The 19,699-nt window shown below is 35.5% G+C and overlaps 1 protein-coding gene across 1 annotated transcript; it reads right to left on the bottom strand.

Moving 5' to 3' along the window:
• Nucleotides 1-947: 947 nt before the first annotated feature.
• ak4 (adenylate kinase 4) lies at nucleotides 948-18,929 on the bottom strand. Its single transcript, XM_007248214.4, has 6 exons — nucleotides 18,773-18,929; nucleotides 18,398-18,559; nucleotides 16,165-16,284; nucleotides 11,608-11,780; nucleotides 9,910-10,028; nucleotides 948-3,575 (listed from the first exon to the last, which is right to left on the bottom strand). The coding sequence occupies exons 2-6, from the start codon at nucleotides 18,537-18,539 to the stop codon at nucleotides 3,449-3,451; spliced, it is 681 nt and encodes a 226-aa protein (XP_007248276.2). The 5' UTR covers nucleotides 18,540-18,559; nucleotides 18,773-18,929; the 3' UTR covers nucleotides 948-3,448.
• Between the last annotated feature and the right edge of the window lie 770 nt (nucleotides 18,930-19,699).

The raw sequence follows: 19,699 nt of genomic DNA, 5'->3' as shown, positions 1-19,699 counted from the left end.
ATTGATTTTTGAACTCTTAAAATTTTATGAATAGGAACTTGATTTCTTTGCATTTTTTTGAGATCTGAGAGCTCTGCATCTTTTTTTTTTTTATTTTTTATCAGCCATTTCTCATTTTTTGCTGAATAAATGCTCTAAATGACAATATTTTTATTTGGGATTTGGGAGAAATGTTGTCTGTAGTTTATAGAATAAACAACAATGTTAATTTTACTCAAACATATACCTATAAATTGCAAAGTCAGAGATCTAATTCAGAAACTAAAGTGGTTTCTTAATTATTTCCTGATAAAAATGCCAGATGGATTTAACTATGCAAATAATGTGGGTTTGCTGCAGTTGGTCAGGACTAGGTTCAGTAACAGTATGTGCTGAAAGAATGAATCAGCTGACTACCTGAATATACTAAATATAGACTAGGTGTTTCCATCAAATTGATTTTTTCTTCCCTGATGTCACGGCCATATTCCAAGATGACAATGGAATGATTAATGGGTCTGGGTTGTGAAAGAGTGGTTCAGGGTGCATGAGATCATCATTTTCACACATGTATTGTTCACCACAGAGTCCAGACCTTAACCTCATTGAGAATCTTTGGGATGTGCTGGAGAAGGCTTTGCACAGCGGTCAGACTCCACCATCATCAGTGCAAGATTTTGGTGAAAAAGTAAGAGTTCAGTAAGAGTTTCCAACACCAATGCATTTACACCACACTTTAGTCTTTGCTCAGCATTGCAACAAGACATGTTTGCATAAACGAAAGGGATTTGCATATGCACTTCTCCCTTTACAGTTTTGATTGCATTTTCCATGCTGCTCCAGCGTTTTCTTCATATTACTATTTAAAGCACAATATATATTTATTATATTAATGTATTAATATATATTTATGCATTGTCAATAGGTGAAAAAAAGGAAAAAAGAAAAACCTTTGTTTTTGATTGTTGAAAAAATATTTTTATTTGTTTTGGTAATTGTAGATTCATTTTCTATATAAAGTAGATGCATCCTTTGTGGCATTTCACAACAGGAGGGGGCATGGAAAACTTTTCCTTTAGTCCTTAACATTATTACAGCCGTTGGCTTGTAGATACAGTTCATTTTCATGAACACACACACACACACACACACACAGATGGGGAGCTTATGAAAACAAATACATTATTATTTTGTCTCTCTGCCTCTGTATTGTTTATTTGTGAAAGGTGATTATACAATCAAAAGCCAAGAGATGAACTGTAAATTGAATTTGTAATGCTATGAATGGGAAAAGCTTTACCTTTAAAGCATTTATCTTTAGTAAAGATTATTTTGGCATTAAATGTCTATTGCCATACATACACATTTGGCTTGGCCATAATGACAAATACAAAATATTATTATAACACTGCTGCAAAGAAAAAAAAAGTTCCAAAGAGTTCATTCTTGACTGTGTATATGTAGTATATTAGTAGTATATTAGGGATGCACGGTGATAATGGAAATATTTTGGTACTGGCCAATGTTTCAAACCGATACTTGCTGAAGTATTTGTTGTATGCCGGAAAAGGACCAAATAACGATGGCCACGCTACTACAATTGGCCAACACTGGCCATTTTTATTTATTTTAAAGTTATTCTGGACTGTGTAGTCTCTCTGTAAATTATAAATGTTCATATCGGCATTGGCTTCGGCAGATATAAACAAATATAATTTTGGATATTGACATCGGCCTAGAATTCCCACATTGGTGCATCCCTAGTGTAGATAGCTCTTATTTGACAGCACAGCATCAAAGCATTTTTACATACTAAAAAGTAACATACTCAAAAGTCTTTTGGTCTGATTGCAATCGTCCAAAAGGTTGACTTAAACCATATCTCTCACACAACATCATCTCAGTCACACTCTCCTGTGAAAAATGCAAATGCAGCATCATTAAAGTCTATGCACTAAGGAACTGTAGGGTTCATAAAGGCACATTATTGGGTTTGAACATTTCATTGTAACATACACAACTTAGCTTAACTATGAAAAAAAAGGTGCAAATAAATCACATACAGAAAGTAACAGGAATGTTGATCTGAGTTTTAGGGGTGGGACAATATACTGATATTGCGATATATTGTATTATTTTGATTGTAACGTATTCTAAACTCCGTAAGATTCACCCAAATTAGACTTGCAGTGAAAAATACTGGTTGTGAAAATTTTGTGAAACTGACACCAATAAATCCAAAATTACTAGTATTTTTTTCATTTGTACCGTATTTTTCGCTCTATAAGGTGCATCGGATTATTAGGCAGGGGGTTGTCACCAGGGCGATATTAGCTAGTGGTTCATCCCACGTAGCTTGTTTTAACATAATAAACGTGCAGGCTACAGTCTAATATACTCCCCTCTGAACCAAGAAAGAGCTAGCGTGGTTACCGGCTAATGCTGCTCCAGCAGTGCTAGCTGGGGTTAGCAGGAGGTTACAGGCCGATAATATTCACCTCTGATCGGCTAAAAAGTTAGCGCTTAGCGTGATAACACCTTATGCTAACGCTGCTCCAGCAGTGCTAGCCGAGGTTAGCAGCAGGCTACAGGCCAATAATTCTCACCTCTGATTGGCTAAAGAGCTAGCGTTTACCACGGTGAGTGGCTAATTCAAATACTGCTCCAGCCACGTTGCTGGAGAACTAAACTGAAATTCCAGTATAATGCTGTACTTCAGCATTGCTTCAGCATTGCTTCTTACAACCTGACTGATAAAATTCATACATAAGGCGCACCAGATTATAAAATGCACTGATGATTTTTAGTGCGCCTTATAGTGCGAAAAATGCGGTATTTTATTTTACACATGAAGAGGATTATTTTATCCTCTTCAGTAAATCAGATGCCATGAAGTGTCATAGAGAATTTTCAATATTGAGTATCGCAGATTCATCATTATTGTGGGCAACGTATTGTGATAATATCATATCATGGGATGCCCTGTGATTCCCACCCCTAGTTATTTCCATTATAGATTAAAACACATTTTCTTTTAGAGCAGTCAATGTATTAATTATGGCTGTATGATTAATATGTCATTTTTTGCATATTATGACCCACATAAATCTTTGAATGGGAGTCTAAATTTGTTCTAAACTTTATATGGCTGTGCTTCCTAGAAAAAAAATACAAAAACATAATTAACAACCATGTCTCTTTCAAATTCGATCAGTAATTATCAAAACAAAGGGCATTTTAAATATTAGCTAATGACTGACAAAAGCATACATTAACAAGCAATTCTTTGGTATGCAGCTGAAGGATCAAAAGCTTATTTGTCGTTCAGATTTACTTTTGGTGCTCTGCATTAAATATGGTAGAAAGAGGAATGACTGTGGAATTATTATGGAATAATGCGGTAAAGATGTAAGTGATGTGAGATGAAGCAATGCTGTACTGTTGTTGTTTTTTTAATGCAGCAGCTCTTTCAGTGGGTCGAGGCTCTCTGTGCATCAGCTATATCTGTTGGAATCTTGGCACTCAGAAGCGAGCTGATGTAAGGCCAGATCCGATCTGTGTCTGTGTCAGAGAATGTGTGCAGAATTCCTTTGGCCCTGCAAACGGACATTAGAACAGCAATTAACAAATAGAGTCGATTAACAGTAGTTTATTGATGCAACTATTAGACTATCACAGTACAATGTGTAGCAACCACTGCTCTTTCTAGGAGTTCACTTGGGCAAAATACTCTGAACAGTTTCTCTAAAATAATTTTTAGTATTTTTTTTAATGTGTTTTTTATTTCAACAATCTTCCACAGTTTGGAAGGCCACTCAACCAATCCCCATTAAAACACACCCCTTCCTAGTAACCATCACTAGTAATGCCACCAACATTAGGAGGGCAAGGCTGACCCCATGTCACACTAGAAGTCACACACCATTTACCCACCCCTGAGAGAGAAAGACCAACTGTGCTCTCTCGGACTCCGGCTGCTGATGCCAAACAGGCAATCCGCAGATCACAGTTACAGCATCTTTGTCTACCGTACCACCTGGAGTTCTTGTGTTATATTCATTTTAAGACCATTTTATGTTACAATTATGGGAAAAAAGGTATAATAAAGCAGTCACACCATTAAAAACATACATATTTGACCATGTGTAAAGGCAGCATTTCTAGCATTTATGCTATATGCTAGCATGTGCACTCATTTCCTATATGGTAGAGAGCAGTGTCCACCTATTTATTGTGACAGGAAACATTATAATGTTTGCAAAACATATTGGCAAGAACTTTTTGAATGAAATCATCTCAGTTTAGTTAAAAGTTCTCCAAACATTTTGTACCTACGCATTTTCATTTGGTTAACAATGTTTCCTACGTTGATGGAACTTAAAACAAACATAGAAAATTTTGCTGTACCAGAAAATGAAAATAAATATGAAATTAAATAATAGATTAAATAATAAATTAACATCAAATATTTTGTATAATATTTATTTAATATCGCTTCCCGCTTATTTTATTTAATTACTGTGTGTTTTCATCTGCAGGTTAGCACTCCCCTTACCGCATTATTTTGTCCACAAAACTAAATTCTCACTGTAAAATTCAATTGTGAGTGTGGACAACTTTGAACTAAAACTGAGTTAACTCATAAAATTAAATATAATCAGTTATGTTGTTATTTTTATAGGACATGCCTTTTTTTTACAGTTATCCATAAACCTGATGTTGTTTCAGAAAGATAAATACAACAGCTGTAATCATGCACTTTATCCCAAAGCTAAAGATGTGATGTGTTAAATCATTTATAAAAAAAATACTGCAACCATAGCAGTAATCCACACACTGCCAGCATTGCTTTACACATTGCATGCTTAACCTAGAATTAACATTAGTACTGCTGTGCAAAGTCTCTCTAACTTTACTGCACTCTGTACTGTACTGAATGAATCCAGGCCACACCTCGCTCTAGAATTTAGCACATCTTCTCCCCCTCACTGGCTGACCTAACCCTGATCTGGAAAAACTATAAACTATAAATGCTCAACTGACTAGTGAACCTGTTGAACTGTGTTCTCTTATTGTGTGTATTTCCACACAATGCATGGTTAAACTGGAATCAAATTAACTGAAAAGGTAATAAAACACCAGTATCTTACTGTGCAGTATAACAGTTGTAGTGTCAGCCTCCAGACTGCCACATAGCACTGGCAAAAGTCTAAATTCCGGGCAAACTCACTGGAATTTGGCACTGTGTAGCAATGTTAGCAAGTAAAAACTCAAACTGAGCTCACAGAACTGCCTGTTTTTGATCACACCTTCACTTAAATAACTTGCTACACCAATAATTATAATAATATGATCCTAATCCTGTTACACTAGTATTTGGTGTTCTGCCATCGGTGTTCTGTAAATCCCGAAACGTCGCTCTGATTTCGTAGCTTTTGTGACCCTTTTGGCAAGACATCTTATTTTGCAAGTGGAAATTTCCGGTTCCACCTTCATATTCTGAATGGATTTGAGATGTGCTTCTTTATAGCATTTTGGAATGAATTTGATGCACTCTGTACGGTCCCCTTTCAAAATCTGAAAGATCCTGGCAGCTATTTTTCACTTTTATAAAAAGGCTCTCACTTACTGCCATTCCAGAATAATGATAAAATATTTCTCTCTGTAGATTGATACGGTGTTGGATGCTGTCTGATGATTGCTTTGTGTGAATGTTTGGCAAAGCGAGGCGACGTTCATTTCCATTTAATTCTATATTTATTTTGGTTAGTATATGTGTGTATTTTATATTCTGTAATAATAATAATAATAATAATAATAATAATAATAATAATAATAATTAATCTGCTCCACAACGTTGTTCAATGTTAAAGCAAAACAGACAATAAAATATTTGCCCCCAAAAAAATAAATAAAACTAAATAAGTAATAATAACAATAATAATAATAATAATAATTATAATAATGCTGTAGCATGTGCGTGAACAATAAATAATTGTAAATAGCATTTAATGGTTAATGCTATTTTTGTGTTAAGAAAAGACTGTAGCAACAGCAGAAGCAGATATACAGTTATGCTACAGTTTTAGCACCCTTGGTCAAATTTTTCATTGTTTTATTATTATTTGTATTATTCATTTTTATGTTAATTGTATTTAACCGTCATAAAAATGTTAATCCAATTGAGACCACATATGTCTTTTACAATTAGTTATTTTTTTACAGAAAACACACCTCTGCTCATTCTAAAGATTTTGTTTGTTTATTTAATTAAACATACATATTGCAAAAAAACATTAAGTGTGGCTTGTACAAAAGTAATGCCACAATACAGATTATTTATTTTAATATGTGAAATTCATCAAATTAATATGAAATGTGCTTTATTTATGCAGAATATTGTTCTCTTTAATATGTTTCCTATAGAGAATGTATTTACTTATTTTATTTAAATATGTGTCATTAGACCAGTGGCGCCTAACCTCAACCGTAAGTACACATGCCCTTTTGCCTCCCACAGCTGTTACTACCACCGGTTTATTCTGATGAATACCTTATCTGGCTTTCTTTATTTGTATAGCAGGCTACACCAATAAATAATTAAATGATGTTGTGGCATGTGCATGTGTGGTGTGTAAATTTGCCAGTGTTAAATCAACACTTACTGCCCTATCTTACACCCTGGCCAAGATTGCGATGCTCATTGCTATCCTACACGCCGCCAACAGTCTATTTTCAGGCCTGCGTTGTTTAAATAGCAACGCTGCAAATGAGGTGTGTTCAGGTAAATTTGTGGCATTTTGTTATCTTGGCTACTGACTAAAATAAACATAGGCAGACGTCAACCATCTGACGTTCATTGCTATCTTGGCAGTGAATTGTCAACAGCCACGTGCCCAACATGCGTACATCCTCGCTTGTTGTGGAAAGTTTTACAACATCAATAAACATCTCTAAAATAGCGATGCACTCCAAAGTCAGAAAGCACCTGGCTCCTAAATGGAATGAAAAGTGACACCCTGATTGGTTTATTGCACATTATGTCCAAAACACTCCCAGGATTAATTATAAGAATTAGTTCATTAGTAAAATTAGTTCATTATTAAAAAAGTAGACTTTGTGCACAAAGTAGACTTTGTGCATTTTGAGCTGTGCAAACCATACTTTTCATGTTGTTACAATAGCAAAGACACACTGACATGACCCCTAAATCAAAGTGCACAATTGACATCTCACCTTTAGATCACTAAAATAGGGCCCTTGGTGTTGTTGTATTAAAATTGCGAGAGTTACATTTTAAAATTTGCAGTGCTCATTTAATACTTGTAGTGCTGATTTAACACTGGCAACCCATTTATAAAGTTTAATAGCTTAAACTGCGTGCTTATATTGCATTTTGTTATTATCTTTTAAATGGTCAACACAGTCTTTTCTCAGTAGTAATACAGTACAGCCGTACTGATTACGCCACTTAAAGAAACAGTCTGTTTTTGGTAAGTTATGGTGAAGAACTCTTGAGGACTGCTGCTTTAACTGACACACAGCAAAGCGATTTCTATTTCTAAAACAATTTCACTGAATACAAGACAGTTGTTAAAGTCTAACAGTTTGAAATGGATGCCTGTGCCTTTGTGGTGCCTTTATAAATACACACTATGTTTCATTACTGCCTTTTTTTAGCTGTAGTTCTAGAACATAAAAATCAAGTATGATTTTTTTTCTGTGCACTCAAAAACACATAAAAACTCTCACAGCTCTCATAAATATAAGCTATTTCTTTTTTGTTCTCTTATCATTGCTAATTAGCGAGGGAAACTATAGTATACTGTAGTTTATAGTTCTTTTTGGACGTGAACAGACTAAAATATAATAAATATAAATAATGGCTTAAAAAAGAGCTCAACGTCATACCCCAGTTTTTCAGTTCTGCTCCACAACATATTCTATTAGACCAGGTTTTATAGTCGTCATGTTACTGTAATCTTTTTTGTTCCAAATTTAGTAATATGCTTCCACCTTACAGTAGTGTCACAATTACATTCTGGAGCCTGGAGCTTCTGTTCTGTTTTAAGTGGAATGGAAAATTCCAGTGAGGTACTGGCGAATAATTAGTGAGAGCTGCAGTGTTTACAACAACATCAGTTTCCATGTTCTGAATCTGACTACAGAAATGTCGTACAGAAGAATCTACCTGAAGCATGACACAGTGGAATGTCTTTTAGTGAAAAACAGGGGGAAAGGCATCATAGTATGCTTCCTTAAAACACATCAAGCTTAACTCAGCATGACTGGCAAGCTTATGTAGATTTACACATATTACCAATGTGCCATATTTTGACAGTATATCAGGGACACTCAGTTTGCTGGGGGAGGCAAAAAGATTAGATATGTACTAGTTAAAACTAGTTATAACTGGTTATTTAAATATTTAAAGCTGATGATTGTATCAAATTTAAAGTGAAACATTACACCCCAAACAATCAGATCTCTCTGTGGGACCATTCTGACTAGGGACCAGCCATGGCTGACGAAACGGTTAAGACACAAATATGGTCCAAATCAGAACTGACTACACACAATAATAAATAATGCTTTAAATGAACTAAAATTAACTACAGACAGTGGTTCAACATAACTGAATTGTGTCTTATTAACATGACAATATCTTTTTGGAACAACACAAAACCCTTTGTGTAAGTAAGACATAACTGAATTTGGCCAATTCAAATAGTCAAATTAGTAATATTCATGTAAACAAATTAATTATTATACAAATGACAATACTGAATGTGTGTTTTAGGGCACATTTTTTTTATATCAAACAAGCACTGGATGTTAATCTAAACAGATTTCTCTCCTGAAAACTGTTTATTTGAGTGAGTAAAGCACTTCTGTTTATTTATAGTAAGCTTAGATTTTCAGTGCTACACTAAGAAACCCTAAGTGTTCTGGTAACCCAGGGAGATATTAGTTTATATTATACTAGTACTTAGCATGGTTAGCAGGTAATGCTAATGCTGCTCCAGCAGAGCTAGCCGGGGTTAGCAGCAGGCTACAGTCCGATAATACTCACCTCTGAGCGGCAAATAAGCTAGCGCTTAGCGTGGTTAGCAGCTAATGCTAATACTGCTCCAGTCTTGAGTCTCGATACTGGAGAACTAAACTGAAACTTTGTACTTATAACACTGTACTTCAGCAGAGTGGCTTTACTGCTCCTTGCAACCTGACTGGTAAAAATCATACATAAGGCACACACTGGATTATAAGGCGCACTGTTGATTTTTGGGGAAATTAGTACACCTTATAGGGCGAAAAATATGGTATTTACTTAATATCAGAGGTGAGCAGAGGAGTGCTGTGTCCAGACCCAGTATGTAAATAGATGCCAGTGGAAAAGGTGCAATTAGAAGGCAGTGTAGAAAGTTCCCCAAATATACTGTAATATAAATGTACTCCCTAAATATAAATTCATCACCATGCACTAGACAGATACCAAACTGTCAGTGGCCAATAGAATTAGTTGTGGGTGTGGCCTTGTGTGGGGAAGCCTGAACGTAACCACTTTGCATTTATGTTTAGAAGCAAAATGTAACTGATCTGTCTCATACCAGCTTATTTTCTTTATATTAAACCATCACCCACTCAAAACTATTTTTTAATCTGACTCTACACTGCACTACTGGTATAAGCACACCAGTTTAGGCTTACACAAGGTCTTTCCCACAGTAGCTCTGCACACCTCAGCATGTTCAAAGAAGAGCACTAAGCATGTGACTCAAGCATGGAACCATATGAGAAGGATTCAGTCCTCGTCCAGTAGCTAACAAAGTCTGAACTGTCCGTGAATAACTAATTCAATAACTGCATGGAGTTTATTTTAGTAACTGTCTTAACAGGCATCAGGTGCTCAGATGATTTCCACCTACTTACTTGTATACATCTATGACTGGCTTAGCCACATCTTTGTAGTGCCTCAGTCTGGCAACCAGGGCCTCTGGTTTGTCATCGTCCTGTTGAATTAGTGGCTCTCCGGTAATGTCATCCACCCCCTAAAAAACACAAAAATACAACACAGAACACAAAATGGGTTAATTAAAGGTTCCTTTAATGTGATTCATAAAGATGTGATGGGCACTGGATACTAGAAACATTTTTTCAATCTGAGTGATTCCTTTGCCATTCTAGAGAAAATGATTACCAACACCAGCAGATGACATGTCTCTCCAAACCATCACTGACCATCAGTAAATTTTACATTTTATTTGTAAATCAAGGGAGCAGAGTCTGGAGGAAGAGTGGAGATTAACACAGTCCAAACTGCTTGAGGTCTAGTGTGAAGTTTCTACAATCAGTGATAATGGTTTGTAGAGACATGTCATCTGCTGGTGTTGGTCCACTGTGTGTAATATATCTGTATAATATATGAGTTTCACATTTTATATAAAGTAACTTTTCATCTAAATTATAATTTTTAAGATGCACTAGTATACAGTGCTGTAAAAAAGTATTTGCCCCCCATTTTTAATCATACATTTTTCAGATTAACAAATACATTTACAAATGGTTAAATATGAAAGTATTTTTAATTAAAAAATGATCATTTCATTTATTAAAAGAAAAATCTTTTTTAAAGCAATGTGGCCCTTTGTAAAAAAGTATTTTCCAATAACATAAAAACTGGGTCATGCAACAACTGTAGCATCAAGCCTTTGCGATAACTGGATTTTGGCAATGAGAATTGTTGTAATTCAGAAACATCGGAGGGTTTTGGAGCATGATGGGCCTTTTTAAGATAATGCCACAGCATCAATATTATACTTATAATTTACTTATAACTTATAATACTTATACTAGGCCACACCAAACCCTTGAATATGTTTTTGAGCCATTCAGAGGAGGTATTGCTGGTGTGCCTCAGATCGTTGTCCTGCTCATCATGTTTTGCAAATGTGAGACAGGCCTTTGTGTTCTTTTTGATCAGGAGTGTTGTTTGCCTTGGAACTCTCCCATGGATACCATTTTTGCTTAGTCTCTTTCTTATTATAAGTGTGGCCTGCACTTATTTAGTTTTTGTTTATGGTTATTCTTGTGACCTCCTGGATGAGTTGTCCATGCCCTTTTGGAGTGTTTATATAAATAATAGCTGTGTTTCACTGGAGTCCCAAAGCTTTAGAAATGACTTTGTAACCTTTTCCAGACTGATAGATGTCAATGACTTTTTTTTTTTTTACTTTGTTTTCTCATCTGTTCTTGAATATCTTCCTTTAACCTGCTTCGTGTTGATTCTACAGGTCTGGCAGTTATTTGACCTGGTTGTGACTAGTAAAATTAAACTTACAGTAAATTCATGGAATGGCAAATATTTTTTCACATAGGGCCTTTTTTCACATAGGGCCTTTTTGGATAGCTTTTTTCCTTTAAAAAATAAAATTATCATTTAAAAACTGCACTTTGTATTTCCTTTGAGGTCTGATATTAAAGTTTGGTATATAATCTGCAAAATGTAAGTGTGACCAAAAAAGCAAAAACAAAAGAAATACTTTTGTTTTCTTTTTCACAGCACTTTATAGATATACCTTCAGAGGGGGGTTAAAGGAGCTACCTCCCTGAAATGAGCTAAGAGCCTACCTGCACGCGAGGAGGGTTAAAGCACATGTTGTAGACCCTCCCGCTGGCTTGGTGAATCCAGCGATGACTCAGTCTTTCCTTCAGTGTCTCCAGGGGGATGTTAAGGCTAATGACCAAATCCAGCTCACATGAACTGTTCAGGGCTTCAGCCTGTGCCAGAGTGCGGGGGAAGCCTATGGTAGGAAAGAACACGTTAAACTTAAATGTATTTTTACATAAGTACTAACATCAAAACAATACGAGTGGGAATTACAGGTTATTTCCTGATATGATATTATCACGATACGATGCCAATGATAGTGATGATATCACTATAATGCGATTCTGCAAAACTTTTTTTTCAACCGGGGGCTGCACATATATATGTATATTATTTATTTTATATATATATTTTAAATATGTTAATATTCAAATATTCAATAAATATTTTAAATATATAAACACACATTAGTTTTGTTATTAATAAGAGTCTGATTGAAGTGTTATGCATTTTACACATCATGGATAAATGGTTTAAAAAAACAGATTCTCTGGCAACCGAAGACCTAAAGCTTCAAGTGAAGCAACCACTGTATCTCTAACCAAAAGAACTAAGAAAAGCAGCATAAATCTAAATGAAGAAAATACAGCAGTGAGTACACAGCACTATGTGTACATGTAAAGTTTAGATTGTCTCCCCGAGTCTGACACAAACTGGTCTACAACATAATGCTATTTTTTAATGCTATTTATTATTGTATTAAAGCTATTGTGTAATAATCACAATACAGCAAAAGTAACAAATCAGTGATCTTTGTGATTTTGCACAGGTTAGAATGGTAATATAAGCAACATAATGGTATAATAATTAAGCAATGCTGACCTGCGCAGTGCGCACATGTGAATTCCTCCACTTGTCTGCAGTGTGGCTCAAATTAAAAGCTCTGCACGGCTAAAATTAAAGTTACACACCAAATATTAAAGCTCTGCGTAAGCTTTGCATGGCTAAAATTAATTTAAGCTCCACATGGTTAAAATTAAAGCTCTGTGCAGCCAAAATTAAAGTTCTTCACAGCTAAAATTAAAGCTCTATGGGGCTAAAATTTAAGCTCCATGCAGCTAAAATTAAAGTTCCGCACCGCTAGAAGTAAAAGCTCTGTGCGGCTAAAATTAAAGCTCCACGCAGCTAAAATTAAAGCCCCGCACCATTTAAATTTAAAGGCCTGCACTGCTAAAGCTCTGTGTGGCTACAATTATAGCTCCTTATGGCTAAAATAAAAGCTCGGCGATGCTAAAACTCAAGCTCTACGCAGCTAAAATTAAAGCCATGCACTGTTAAAAATTAAAGGCCTGATGGCTAAAATTAAAGCTCCGCATGGCTAAAATTAAAGCTCCACACCATTAAAAAATTAAAGCTCTGCGGTGCTAAAACTAAAGATTGTTTGGGCCGATCTAAGCTCTATTGGTGGTCCGTGGAAAATTTTGGGGTGGGCTATGGGGCCTGTAAATTGCAAAAGGTTGGGAACCCCTGATCTAAAGTGATAGCAGATTGCAGATGTATTACTTCTGGTGTGAAAAAGGGTGCGAAAAACAAAATCCTACAGAAAAAAACATATCTATAACTTTTTTACAATACAACCTTTTGGCAATACAAACTGCCAAAATACATACATGCCACAGAACAATTATTAACAAAAAGGTCATTGCTGTTAAAAAGGTGTAATTGTTTTTTTTATTATTATATTATAATATAATATTAATATTTTAGTGTCAGAAACTGGTCTTAAAATGACAATAATATCTCTTATCACAATTATGTTTCAGGAAAATATATCATATACAAACATACAGTTATTTTGACCAGCATACAGCATAAAATACCTTTTATTTCATATTTACAAAGATCTCAGTTCATTTCCTGCGAATCTGTAACCTCCAAAGGTGTAACCTCCAGAAGCCCAGGCTGGAATGAACTGTGGTCTGACCAGGTCTGTTATTTAAGAGTAGCTAAGCCAGTGTCACTGTTTACAAACCACAGAGCAAAGCAGGCTGGAAAAGCTTGGACTCGTGCCTAAGTCAGACACCACCCACCTCTCCCAGCCAGTGTTTGATATCTGATCTTTCTCATGGTGATGGCATTAAATAGAGAGGCTGTTTATAGCCATGTACTCATTTGGTAGTGGAGGGTGTTTAGCATGCTTAGGAGGGGTCCTGCACTTTTCAACACCTTTTCTAAACACCTATTTTGAAAGTAAGCTGAAGTGTGTTTTAGAGTCTTGAGGAGCACTTTCCTCAAAACACACAGACAGTGATAGAAGTTAATAGATTACAGTTCAGAAACACTATTTTACAGAAGTTGTTTAGGAATCACTGTCTATTTGACTCAGCTACTGGTTTCATATACTACTGTACTTGTCACACATCACTACACAGGGGTTAGTATTAAATATATGGTGATATATTTTAATACTGTAAGCAAGGTGATATATTGCGATCTTTTACAGTTTACCATTATCACTAACACATCGTCATATTTATACAATTTGAGTAAAAGAAAATTCCTTTAATCCAGAACAGTGGAATTGCAACTGCTAAAAAACTATTTAGCAGTCGCTGTTTAAACCAAACACGAAAATCACCCTTGTCTGACACCAATATTTCCATATAAACTAATAATAAAAAAAGATACTGTGTTTTTGAATATCTATACAAAACAAAATATTGTGATGCAGTGCCATTCTGATACTTCCTTACATCTTCCACACATGTAATGCCTTCAATTTAGCAGATAAATGAATTACCTGCTTATTTTTATAGCCTATTTATTTTTGCACAGATTCAACATACTTGTTGGTCCTGCACTGTTTTCACATTAATTATTTGAAAAAGCCCACATAATGATGGAACATAATGATGAAGCAAAATGTAGTTTATTAAAGTTAAAGTGAAATTGTGAATTTTTTTGTCTGTACACAAAAAATGGCAATAAAATAAAGTAAAAGTGAAAGAAATGGTTCTAATTTTGATAGTATTTTAACCACAGGAACAATGGTCTTCCTCCAAGGGAGGGCATGATAGAAAACGTTTGAGAAACATTGTACAACAACTGAACAGTCAACAGTAAATCTAATGAATTTCATTTCAAATCTGAATTGCATTATCATTATGTTGTTTATGGAAAATTTTAATTGTTTATGGAAGTCTGTTTGCAGGGCATTTTTTTTTTATCTGAAGCTGATTGCCGCGTGGGACACGCACTGTACTGACCCTGGACAATGTGTACTTGAGACAAGCAAGTTACAAGATATCAATGTGTTTCAAATCAGATTTGACTATGAATGTTTTTTTTAACATTATAAAAAATTATTAAAACAAATACTTAAAAAAAACACCCAATAATCTGTTCAAAGAAATCTGCTTGTAGTGCATTTTTAATGCAAACGTAATGCACTCTGCCAGGTGTTTTTTTGACACGGATACAGAAATAGATACATTGAGAGTTAGCGAAAGTGTCACATGTGCTGTGTTTCACCTCCTTGTACTAATTACTGACACAGTGACTCAGAAGTTTAGGGGTCCAGCTGAAAGATCTAAGGTCTGATTCAATGGTGGGCAACAAAAATGTTGACTTTTTCCTTCCTCTAATCATTCTTGTTCATGCCCTTGAGCAAGTTCTTCTGCAACATTTAACACTGCACTACTATCTCTGCTAGATTGCCATGGCAGCCTGCAAAACAATACAGTATTCAGTGGCTTTATCAGGAACAGATAAATGAAAAAAAAAAGTGAAAATAATAAAGTCATCTTTCAGGGTCATCTTAGAATTCTAGAGTGGTTAAAGGGATTTTGCAGTAAAATAGTTTAGATGTCATTACATACTAATTATAGACTTAAGTCATTAATTATATATTTCTCAGGAGATTTTTCCCCCAGTTTACTGTTTTATGGTTTCTATCCATCTTTTGTATTTGAGACATGTGAAGCCAGCCAACCATTTCTTTTCAAACTGCCAAAAGAGAATCTGCACTAGCTGTCATCGTGCTGAGTGATGGATGGGTCATGAATTACAATTAAATTCCATAATGATCAGTTCAAACCTGCATTTCATGTATTTTTCTACTTGTTTTTATATCAAGGTGAAATGTTTATAAGCTGGACAACTAGGTATTTTATTAGAACTTAAATGTTCATGAAGTTAAATGTTAAAAAGTCATAATAAAAAATCTGCTACTAAACCTGAACTTATCCATTTTCTCAATGAGCTACTGCTGCAAAATAACTTAGTTTTAATATTAAAATCACTCCATCCTGCTGTTACTGCAGGCAATAATTATGTCAATTAGTCTAATTAAGCAATGTGCCACTAGATAATAATGCAGAAAAAAGGGTGGCCCTGATAAGACATTGGATAACCTGTCTAATTCAGTCCAATTAAGCCAGAAATAAAGATTAAAAAAAAAACCTAGTGTGCTGGAAAGTGTATCTGTCTTCAAGTCCTGTTAAGAAAATGCTACAAAGTGATGTTAAAAGAGGTAAAAAATTCATCTACAGATTTTGAAGAGTAGTGCTCTACTGTACCGTCCAACAGCCAGCTGTGACAGGTCATCTCCTCCAGGCGTGGAAGCAGCAGGCGGGTCATGACATGATCTGGCACCAGCAGGCCTTTCTCTATGTAGGTTTTAGCCAAGACTCCAGCCTCTGAAACAAGCAATAACACCAACACTACTAGTGTCCTTGGTCCATAAATAGAGCGGAGAAATATACACAGTTTTTTATCTGTTTATCAGCGGTAGTTTCCTCATTAGAGACGTGAGTCGTGACCTTCAAGATGTTTTCTCTGACAGCGCACAAGTCAGCTTGAAAACATCCTGCATTATCTACTTCAAATCTAAAGACCCAAGGATGACTATTGAAGAGCTGCTTCCAAAGTCTATCATAATATTAAATAGAAACACTCGACATAACTCTACCTTACCTTTCACAAGGAGTGTGGAATAAATGTAGGTCAGGAAAATATGCCATTCGATGGATTTTGCAGAAGTGAGTATAATAAAACCACAGAGTAATAGCACTGCTTTTATATAAAGCATTACTATTTGTGGATTTAATGACTCACATAGATGTGAAAGCAGCTACCAAAACAACTTAAGTAGTTTTGTTTTCTAGTGCTTTTTTACTTAAGTATTGAGTAACTTACAGAAATGGAGCTACAGTACACACACCATCCCACTGAACCAACTGAACTAACTACATTTTGACCTTAAAAAAGGAACTGGAAACTAACAAGAGAGTCTAAATGGAACTAAAATGAAGGCAATCTACTTCCTTTCCTTTTAAAACATTTAAATAAGTATTATATTTTAAAATACTCTAAACTTTTAATGTATGTTTTGCCACTGTTAAATCTGCACTCTAAGATTTAGTTTCCCAGACACAGAAACTAATTCTGTGCTAACAATCTGTTCTTGTATCTTATTTATTCATGCTCGTTGGGAGCATTGTCTAAAAGTACGGTGTTTCAGAATGATGGGTTCATACTCATATCATGTTCCACTATACCCTAAGTCCATTTACACTAGATTTAAGTACTGAATAATTGATAAAACTGGAGCTTAAGCAGACCTACTATCTAGCTGGACCAACTGAGCTGAATAAGCTGATTTTTACCTTAAAAAGGAACTGAAAACTAAAAAGTAAACAATACATATATTATTTTTATTTTATTTTAAAATAGTTATTAATATTTGTTTTATATTTTAAAATACAATTAAAATATAATATGTTTACCAGTGTTAAATCCACACTCTTAACAGCTGGTTTCCCAGACAGAGATTAAGCCTAGTCCTAGACTATTATACAGCTCTGGAAAAAAATAAGAGACCTCTTAAAATTATGAGTTTCTTTGATTTTACCAAATTACAAACCTCTGAAATATAATCAAGAGGAAGATTAATGATCACAAGCCAAATAAACCAAGCTGAACTGCTTACATTTTTGCACCAGGAGTGGCATAAAGTTATCCAAACGCAGTGTGTAAGACTGGTGGAGGACAACATGCCAGGATGCATACAAACTGTGATTAAAAAACAGGATTATTCCACCAAATATTGATTTAAACTTAAAACTCCTAAAACTTGAACTTCAATGTGAACTCTTTGTCTTTGCGTTATTTGAGGTCTGAGAGCTCTAAATGGTAATAATAGAACAAAACAACAAAGTTCATTTTACTCAAACATATACCTATAAGTAGCAAAATCAAAGAAACTAATTCAGAAACTGAAGTGTTTTTTTTTCCATAGCTGTATATCTTTTTCAATGAAGAATCAACATTTATAGTGCTGTATAGTCAAGGACTAGGTTTAAATCCAGCCTGGAAAACCAATTCTTACTGTGGTAAATTAGGACTGCATGTGACAATTTATTCTGGCCAAATTGATTTGGTCAAAAGAAGAAGTGTAAAAATGCAAGATTTAAAAAAAATTAAAGATAAGATAAAAAAATTCTGCCAAAAAAAATATCTACCAGCAATCTGTTTTATTAGAAAGCAATATGTTGTAAAGGAAACCAGTAACAAACTACTGGTGTGTGTAACTCTGGTACATTTCCAGCCCTGACCCTGAAATCACTTCCAAAAATGCACATTAAGGCAACAGTAAGGCACAGTGCCAACATGGCAGCTTTTACTGTCGTTAACCTCAAATGAACTCCTCTAAACTCACCCTAGAGCGGGTTTTCGAGGAACGTAAGTGCAGAGCGGGGAGTTTCGAGTAAAAAAAGATATTTTGGTGGTTAAATTGTGGAAATGACCCACCCGTGTTGGAAGCGATGTTCTCCCGCAAGAAGTCACCGCTGCTCAGATGCTGGAGGCCGAAACCTCTGGCGATCCGCTCCGAGATGGTGCCCTTCCCCGAGCCCGGCGGACCCATGATCACGGCTCGGAACAATCTGGACATTGTTTTTGGTGCAAAACGACCTGAACAGGGTTTAAAACACATCTGATCAATCTCTCACCACCACAGACCACAAGGGGGAGTGAGGACAGCAGGAGAGCATGATCTGTAACTGAGGATAATGCTGTGAACCCAGATGGATGGGCAGATAATAAACGGGTCAAAGAGGATTAAATATAGGAAACTCTGAGAGAGAGAACTTTAGAAACAAGAAGGAAAAGGCTGAAGAAACCCACCCTGATATTCCCTTCTGCAGCTGAGTGTGCCTTTCCGCTGAGAAACAGAGAAACGTGTTTTACTGAAGTTAGGCTGAAGGATTTTAACAGCCCTCCTCCACCCTCTTCTGCGTGGAGATGGGGGTTGTCTCTCTCTCTCTCTCTGTCTCTTCCTCTCTCTCCCTCTTTCTGGCTCTGCAAATGAATGGACGAGAAACCCTGACGCCCTCTTCTTCTCTAAACCCCTCCCACTCAACACAGCGCAGAGAAAACAAGACGAATGAAAAAAAAGTCAAAATGCAGGCGCGCACAGGATTCTGGGATTTGTAGTACTCGAGAAGACCCCAATATGTAATCTGTAGTCGAGTGATCTCAAGTGTAAACTTTCCCTGTGCGAAACGCATGACTGTGAGTTATGAATACTGCCAGTAATAGTTATAGTGTTATTTGAACATTAACACTGTTGATTAAGCACTGGCTATTTTGAAGTTTCCCACTAGGTAATTGCCTGTTTGAGTTAATTTACTTAACATGTGCATTATAACATTACAAAATATATATTTTTAGGAGAAACGCAACAAAAACCTTTAAATTCTTACATTTTACATTGATGTAAATGTGAAACAATATGTATTAAATATTACTTATTGTGTAGGATTATTTTGTTTAAATGTATAAACCTTCTAAACTTAAAATGTAACTTTATACTTATAGTTCCATTGTTTCTCTGACAGCATAGATCAGCCTAAAAGCAGTGCATGCTCAGTTTTTTCTGTTTTGTATAGTGGTACCTAACACTGGAAGATCACCAGATCAGCATAAACCAGTTTCTTAGACCAGCATGGAATTCATGGTAGTGTATCTTTTATCTGTACTGTCATTGAAGCAGTTTGTCTGTTCTGTTTCCTCCCCTGTTGTGAATACTATCCATTCACTTATCCATATATG

This window comes from Astyanax mexicanus, chromosome 5 (assembly GCF_023375975.1).
Source record: "Astyanax mexicanus isolate ESR-SI-001 chromosome 5, AstMex3_surface, whole genome shotgun sequence".
Lineage (NCBI taxonomy): Eukaryota > Metazoa > Chordata > Actinopteri > Characiformes > Acestrorhamphidae > Astyanax > Astyanax mexicanus.
Note: the sequence above shows the minus strand (reverse complement) of the source record. Positions and strands in the feature narration are given on the sequence as shown.

Excerpts from the sequence above, each read along its gene's own strand:
- ak4 (XM_007248214.4), bottom strand. The coding sequence starts at position 18,539 with ATGTCCAGATTGTTCCGAGCCGTGATCATGGGTCCGCCGGGCTCGGGG. Across the intron at positions 16,285-18,397 it reads GAACATCGCTTCCAACACGG|AGGCTGGAGTCTTGGCTAAA; the intron begins GTGGGTCATTTC and ends TGCTTGTTTCAG. Across the intron at positions 10,029-11,607 it reads TTAACCCTCCTCGCGTGCAG|GGGGTGGATGACATTACCGG; the intron begins GTAGGCTCTTAG and ends TGTGTTTTTTAG.